Here is an 8150-nt window from a genome sequence, read left to right as displayed (position 1 = left end):
AGTGGACCCAGCACTGATCCCTGAGGCACACCGCTGGTCACAGGCCTCCAGTTTGAAAAACAATTCTCTACAACCACCCTCTGGCTTCTGTCATCGAGCCAATTTTGTATCCGATTGGCTACATTGCCCTGGATCCCATGAGATTTAATTTTATGCAACAACCTACCATGCGGTACCTTGTCAAAGGCCTTGCTAAAGTCCATGTAGACAACATCAACTGCACTGCCCTCATCGACCTTCTTGGTTACCCCTTCAAAAAACTCAATCAAATTTGTGAGACATGATTTTCCACTCACAAAGCCATGCTGACTGTCCCTGATCAGACTTTGCCTCTCTAAATGCTGTAGATCCTGCCTCTCAAACTACCTTCCAACAATTTACCCACCACAGATGTGAGGCTCACCGGCCTGTAGTTCCCAGACTTTTCCCTGCAGCCCTTTTTAAACAAAGGCACAACATTTGCCACTCTCCAATCTTCAGGCACCTCACCCGTGACTATCGATGATTCAAATACCTCGGCTGGGGGACCCGCAATTTCCTCCCTAGCCTCCCACAACCTCCTGGGATACACTTCCTCAGGTCCTGGGGATTTATCTACCTTGATGCGCTTTAAGACTTCCAGCACCTCCTTCTCTGTAATATGTACACTCCTCAAGACATCACAATTTATTTCCCCAAGTTCCCTAACATCCATGCTTTTCCCAACAGTAAATACTGATGAGAAATATTCATTTAGGATCTCACCCATCTCTTGTGGATCTGCACATAGAGAACCTTGTTGATCCTTAAGAGGCCCTACTCTCTCCCTTGTTACTCTTTTGCCCTTTATGTATTTGTAGACACTCTTTGGATTCTCCTTTGCCTCATCAACCAAAGCAATCTCCTGTCCCCTTTATGCCCTCCAGATGCTCGGGGATGAATTGAATGAAGTCAAAGGGGGAGAGTTCAGGGAAAGGGGGAGGATTTTGGGAAGGGTACTGAGCTCGCCACAAGATATTTTGCTCACTCAGTGCCCAAGAGGGTGGGTTGTGGGGAGGGGGGTGCGGTGTGGGGGGAACACATACTGCGAGACAGCACGCGGGCACAGAGAGAGAGCAATCTCGTTTCCAACTCCACGTACGTCTACAATACACGTTTACATCCTCCTTGTGATGGCAATCGTGCTCCCCCCAGTAAGAGGATCGACAGCCCCAAAGAACAGCCTCCGGTCCACGGCAACGAACTTCATCCAGCCATATCGGAGCGCCGTGTTCACCCTTCGCGTCACCGCTATCTTCCCCAGAGTACCGGACAGCCTCGCCACAATGCAGGTATTCACACACAACCCTGGCGTTGGCCATCGTCCATTCGTCATCACACACTGTGCCCCAGGTAGAGTTATAGAGAATCTCCAACAGTCCACTGCAACCATCGGAGCTCCCATGCAATCGAAGACGTTCCGGTACTGAAAGGGGACAGAAACACGGGGTTAGATACAGAGTAAAGCTCCCTCTTCACTGTCCCCATCAAACACTCCCAGGACAGGTACAGCACGGGGTTAGATACAGAGTAAAGCTCCCTCTACACTGTCCCCATCAAACACTCCCAGGACAGGTACAGCACGGGGTTAGATACAGAGTAAAGCTCCCTCTACACTGTCCCCATCAAACACTCCCAGGACAGGTACAGCACGGGGTTAGATACAGAGTAAAGCTCCCTCTACACTGTCCCCATCAAACACTCCCAGGACAGGTACAGCACGGGGTTAGATACAGAGTAAAGCTCCCTCTACACTGTCCCCATCAAACACTCCCAGGACAGGTACAGCACGGGGTTAGATACAGAGTAAAGCTCCCTCTACACTGTCCCCATCAAACACTCCCAGGACAGGTACAGCACGGGGTTAGATACAGAGTAAAGCTCCCTCTGCACTGTCCCCATCAAACACTCCCAGGACAGGTACAGCACGGGGTTAGATACAGAGTAAAGCTCCCTCTACAGTGTCCCCATCAAACACTCCCAGGACAGGTACAGCACGGGGTTAGATACAGAGTAAAGCTCCCTCTGCACTGTCCCCATCAAACACTCCCAGGACAGGTACAGCACGGGGTTAGATACAGAGTAAAGCTCCCTCTACACTGTCCCCATCAAACACTCCCAGGACAGGTACAGCACGGGGTTAGATACAGAGTAAAGCTCCCTCTACACTGTCCCCATCAAACACTCCCAGGACAGGTACAGCACGGGGTTAGATACAGAGTAAAGCTCCCTCTACACTGTCCCCCATCAAACACTCCCAGGACAGGTACAGCACGGGGTTAGATACAGAGTAAAGCTCCCTCTACACTGTCCCCCATCAAACACTCCCAGGACAGGTACAGCACGGGGTTAGATACAGAGTAAAGCTCCCTCTACACTGTCCCCCATCAAACACTCCCAGGACAGGTACAGCACGGGGTTAGATACAGAGTAAAGCTCCCTCTACACTGTCCCCCATCAAACACTCCCAGGACAGGTACAGCACGGGGTTAGATACAGAGTAAAGCTCCCTCTACACTGTCCCCCATCAAACACTCCCAGGACAGGTACAGCACGGGGTTAGATACAGAGTAAAGCTCCCTCTACACTGTCCCCCATCAAACACTCCCAGGACAGGTACAGCACGGGGTTAGATACAGAGTAAAGCTCCCTCTACACTGTCCCCATCAAACACTCCCAGGACAGGTACAGCACGGGGTTAGATACAGAGTAAAGCTCCCTCTACACTGTCCCCATCAAACACTCCCAGGACAGGTACAGCACGGGGTTAGATACAGAGTAAAGCTCCCTCTACACTGTCCCCATCAAACACTCCCAAGACAGGTACAGCACGGGGTTAGATACAGAGTAAAGCTCCCTCTACACTGTCCCCCATCAAACACTCCCAGGACAGGTACAGCACGGGGTTAGATACAGAGTAAAGCTCCCTCTACACTGTCCCCATCAAACACTCCCAGGACAGGTACAGCACGGGGTTAGATACAGAGTAAAGCTCCCTCTACACTGTCCCCCATCAAACACTCCCAGGACAGGTACAGCACGGGGTTAGATACAGAGTAAAGCTCCCTCTACACTGTCCCCCATCAAACACTCCCAGGACAGGTACAGCACGGGGTTAGATACAGAGTAAAGCTCCCTCTACACTGTCCCCATCAAACACTCCCAGGACAGGTACAGCACGGGGTTAGATACAGAGTAAAACTCCCTCTACACTGTCCCCATCAAACACTCCCAGGACAGGTACAACACGGGGTTAGATACAAAGTAAAGCTCCCTCTACACTGTCCCTCATCAAACACTCCCAGGAGATGTACAGCACGGGGTTAGATATAGAGTAAAGCTGCCTCTGCACTGTCCCCATCAAACACTCCCAGGACAGGTACAGCACGGGGTTAGATACAGAGTAAAGCTCCCTCTACACTGTCCCCATCAAACACTCCCAGGACAGGTACAGCACGGGGTTAGATACAGAGTAAAGCTCCCTCTACACTGTCCCCATCAAACACTCCCAGGACAGGTACAGCACGGGGTTAGATACAGAGTAAAGCTCCCTCTACACTGTCCCCATCAGACACTCCCAGGACAGGTACAGCACGGGGTTAGATACAGAGTAAAGCTCCCTCTACACTGTCCCCATCAAACACTCCCAGGACAGGTACAGCACGGGGTTAGATACAGAGTAAAACTCCCTCTACACTGTCCCCATCAAACACTCCCAGGACAGGTACAACACGGGGTTAGATACAAAGTAAAGCTCCCTCTACACTGTCCCCATCAAACACTCCCAGGACAGGTACAGCACGGGGTTAGATACAGAGTAAAGCTCCCTCTACACTGTCCCCATCAAACACTCCCAGGACAGGTACAGCACGGGGTTAGATACAGAGTAAAGCTCCCTCTACACTGTCCCCATCAAACACTCCCAGGACAGGTACAGCACGGGGTTAGATACAGAGTAAAGCTCCCTCTACACTGTCCCCATCAAACACTCCCAGGACAGGTACAGCACGGGGTTAGATACAGAGTAAAGCTCCCTCTACACTGTCCCCATCAAACACTCCCAGGACAGGTACAGCACGGGGTTAGATACAGAGTAAAGCTCCCTCTACACTGTCCCCATCAAACACTCCCAGGACAGGTACAGCACGGGGTTAGATACAGAGTAAAGCTCCCTCTGCACTGTCCCCATCAAACACTCCCAGGACAGGTACAGCACGGGGTTAGATACAGAGTAAAGCTCCCTCTACAGTGTCCCCATCAAACACTCCCAGGACAGGTACAGCACGGGGTTAGATACAGAGTAAAGCTCCCTCTGCACTGTCCCCATCAAACACTCCCAGGACAGGTACAGCACGGGGTTAGATACAGAGTAAAGCTCCCTCTACACTGTCCCCATCAAACACTCCCAGGACAGGTACAGCACGGGGTTAGATACAGAGTAAAGCTCCCTCTACACTGTCCCCATCAAACACTCCCAGGACAGGTACAGCACGGGGTTAGATACAGAGTAAAGCTCCCTCTACACTGTCCCCCATCAAACACTCCCAGGACAGGTACAGCACGGGGTTAGATACAGAGTAAAGCTCCCTCTACACTGTCCCCCATCAAACACTCCCAGGACAGGTACAGCACGGGGTTAGATACAGAGTAAAGCTCCCTCTACACTGTCCCCCATCAAACACTCCCAGGACAGGTACAGCACGGGGTTAGATACAGAGTAAAGCTCCCTCTACACTGTCCCCCATCAAACACTCCCAGGACAGGTACAGCACGGGGTTAGATACAGAGTAAAGCTCCCTCTACACTGTCCCCCATCAAACACTCCCAGGACAGGTACAGCACGGGGTTAGATACAGAGTAAAGCTCCCTCTACACTGTCCCCCATCAAACACTCCCAGGACAGGTACAGCACGGGGTTAGATACAGAGTAAAGCTCCCTCTACACTGTCCCCATCAAACACTCCCAGGACAGGTACAGCACGGGGTTAGATACAGAGTAAAGCTCCCTCTACACTGTCCCCATCAAACACTCCCAGGACAGGTACAGCACGGGGTTAGATACAGAGTAAAGCTCCCTCTACACTGTCCCCATCAAACACTCCCAGGACAGGTACAGCACGGGGTTAGATACAGAGTAAAGCTCCCTCTACACTGTCCCCCATCAAACACTCCCAGGACAGGTACAGCACGGGGTTAGATACAGAGTAAACCTCCCTCTACACTGTCCCCATCAAACACTCCCAGGACAGGTACAGCACGGGGTTAGATACAGAGTAAAGCTCCCTCTACACTGTCCCCCATCAAACACTCCCAGGACAGGTACAGCACAGGGTTAGATACAGAGTAAAGCTCCCTCTACACTGTCCCCCATCAAACACTCCCAGGACAGGTACAGCACGGGGTTAGATACAGAGTAAAGCTCCCTCTACACTGTCCCCATCAAACACTCCCAGGACAGGTACAGCACGGGGTTAGATACAGAGTAAAACTCCCTCTACACTGTCCCCATCAAACACTCCCAGGACAGGTACAACACGGGGTTAGATACAAAGTAAAGCTCCCTCTACACTGTCCCTCATCAAACACTCCCAGGAGATGTACAGCACGGGGTTAGATATAGAGTAAAGCTGCCTCTGCACTGTCCCCATCAAACACTCCCAGGACAGGTACAGCACGGGGTTAGATACAGAGTAAAGCTCCCTCTACACTGTCCCCATCAAACACTCCCAGGACAGGTACAGCACGGGGTTAGATACAGAGTAAAGCTCCCTCTACACTGTCCCCATCAAACACTCCCAGGACAGGTACAGCACGGGGTTAGATACAGAGTAAAGCTCCCTCTACACTGTCCCCATCAGACACTCCCAGGACAGGTACAGCACGGGGTTAGATACAGAGTAAAGCTCCCTCTACACTGTCCCTATCAAACACTCCCAGGACAGGTACAGCACGGGGTTAGATACAGAGTAAAACTCCCTCTACACTGTCCCCATCAAACACTCCCAGGACAGGTACAACACGGGGTTAGATACAAAGTAAAGCTCCCTCTACACTGTCCCCATCAAACACTCCCAGGACAGGTACAGCACGGGGTTAGATACAGAGTAAAGCTCCCTCTACACTGTCCCCATCAAACACTCCCAGGACAGGTACAGCACGGGGTTAGATACAGAGTAAAGCTCCCTCTACACTGTCCCCATCAAACACTCCCAGGACAGGTACAGCACGGGGTTAGATACAGAGTAAATCTCCATCAAAACTGTCCCCCATCAAACACTCCCAGGACAGGTACAGCACGGGGTTAGATACAGAGTAAAGCTCCCTCTACACTGTCCCCATCAATCACTCCAAGGACAGGGACAACACGGAGACAGATACAGAGTAAAGCTCCCTCTACACTGTTCCCATCAAACACACCCAGGACAGGTACAGGACGGGGTTAGATACAGAGTAAAGCTCCCTCTGCACTGTCCCCATCAAACATTCCCGGGACAGGTACAGCACGGGGTTAGATACAGAGTAAAGCTCCCTCTACACTGTCCCCATCAAACACTCCCAGGACAGGTACAGCACGGGGTTAGATACAGAGTAAAACTCCCTCTACACTGTCCCCATCAAACACTCCCAGGACAGGTACAACACGGGGTTAGATACAGAGTAAAGCTCCCTCTGCACTGTCCCCCATCAAACACTCCCAGGACAGGTACAGCACGGGGTTAGATACAGAGTAAACCTCCCTCTACACTGTCCCCATCAAACACTACGAGGACAGGTACAGCATGGGACTAGATACAGAGTAAAGCTCCCTCTACACTGTCCCCATCAAACACTCCCAGGACAGGTACAGCATGGGGTTAGATAGAGAGTAAAGCCCCCTCTACACTGTCCCCCATCAAACACTCCCGGGACAGGTACAGCACGGAGTTAGATACAGAGTAAAGCTCCCTCTACACTGTCCCCCATCAAACACTCCCAGGACAGGTACAGCACAGGGTTAGATACAGAGTAAAGCTCCCTCTACACTGTCCCCCATCAAACACTCCCGGGACAGGTACAGCACGGGGTTAGATACAGAGTAAAGCTCCCTCTACACTGTCCCCCATCAAACACTCCCAGGGCAGGTACAGCACAGGGTTAGATACAGAGTAAAGCTCCCTCTAAACTGTCCCCATCAATCACTCCCAGGCCAGGGACAACACGGAGATAGATACAGAGTAAAGCTCCCTCTACACTGTCCCCATCAAACACACCCAGGACAGGTACAGCACGGGGTTAGATACAGAGTAAAGCTCCCTCTACACTGTCCCCATCAAACACTCCCAGGACAGGTACAGGACGGGGTTAGATACAGAGTAAAGCTCCCTCTGCACTGTCCCCATCAAACATTCCCGGGACGGGTACAGCACGGGGTTAGATACAGAGTAAAGCTCCCTCTGCACTGTCCCCCATCAAACACTCCCAGGACAGGTACAGCACGGGGTTAGATACAGAGTAAACCTCCCTCTACACTGTCCCCATCAAACACTACGAGGACAGGTACAGCATGGGACTAGATACAGAGTAAAGCTCCCTCTACACTGTCCCCATCAAACACTCCCAGGACAGGTACAGCATGGGGTTAGATAGAGAGTAAAGCCCCCTCTACACTGTCCCCCATCAAACACTCCCGGGACAGGTACAGCACGGAGTTAGATACAGAGTAAAGCTCCCTCTACACTGTCCCCCATCAAACACTCCCAGGACAGGTACAGCACAGGGTTAGATACAGAGTAAAGCTCCCTCTACACTGTCCCCCATCAAACACTCCCGGGACAGGTACAGCACGGGGTTAGATACAGAGTAAAGCTCCCTCTACACTGTCCCCCATCAAACACTCCCAGGGCAGGTACAGCACAGGGTTAGATACAGAGTAAAGCTCCCTCTAAACTGTCCCCATCAATCACTCCCAGGCCAGGGACAACACGGAGATAGATACAGAGTAAAGCTCCCTCTACACTGTCCCCATCAAACACACCCAGGACAGGTACAGCACGGGGTTAGATACAGAGTAAAGCTCCCTCTACACTGTCCCCATCAAACACTCCCAGGACAGGTACAGGACGGGGTTAGGTACAGAGTAAAGCTCCCTCTGC

At 51.7% G+C, this 8150-nt stretch overlaps 1 protein-coding gene across 1 annotated transcript in view; it reads right to left on the bottom strand.

Moving 5' to 3' along the window:
• Positions 1-1120: 1120 nt before the first annotated feature.
• LOC144488230 (scavenger receptor cysteine-rich domain-containing group B protein-like) overlaps positions 1121-8150 on the bottom strand; it is a gene marked incomplete at its 3' end in the record, with an annotated part of 71519 nt that continues 64489 nt past the window's right edge. The window contains exon 9 of the mRNA XM_078206263.1: positions 1121-1444. Coding sequence (XP_078062389.1) covers positions 1121-1444 — 324 coding nt within the window. The remainder of the gene's footprint in view (positions 1445-8150) is intronic.

Source organism: Mustelus asterias, unplaced genomic scaffold (assembly GCF_964213995.1).
Source record: "Mustelus asterias unplaced genomic scaffold, sMusAst1.hap1.1 HAP1_SCAFFOLD_1391, whole genome shotgun sequence".
In the NCBI taxonomy this organism is placed as follows: Eukaryota; Metazoa; Chordata; class Chondrichthyes; order Carcharhiniformes; family Triakidae; genus Mustelus; species Mustelus asterias.
The sequence above is the reverse complement of the archived record's forward strand: the minus strand, read 5'-3'. Positions and strand labels throughout refer to the sequence as shown.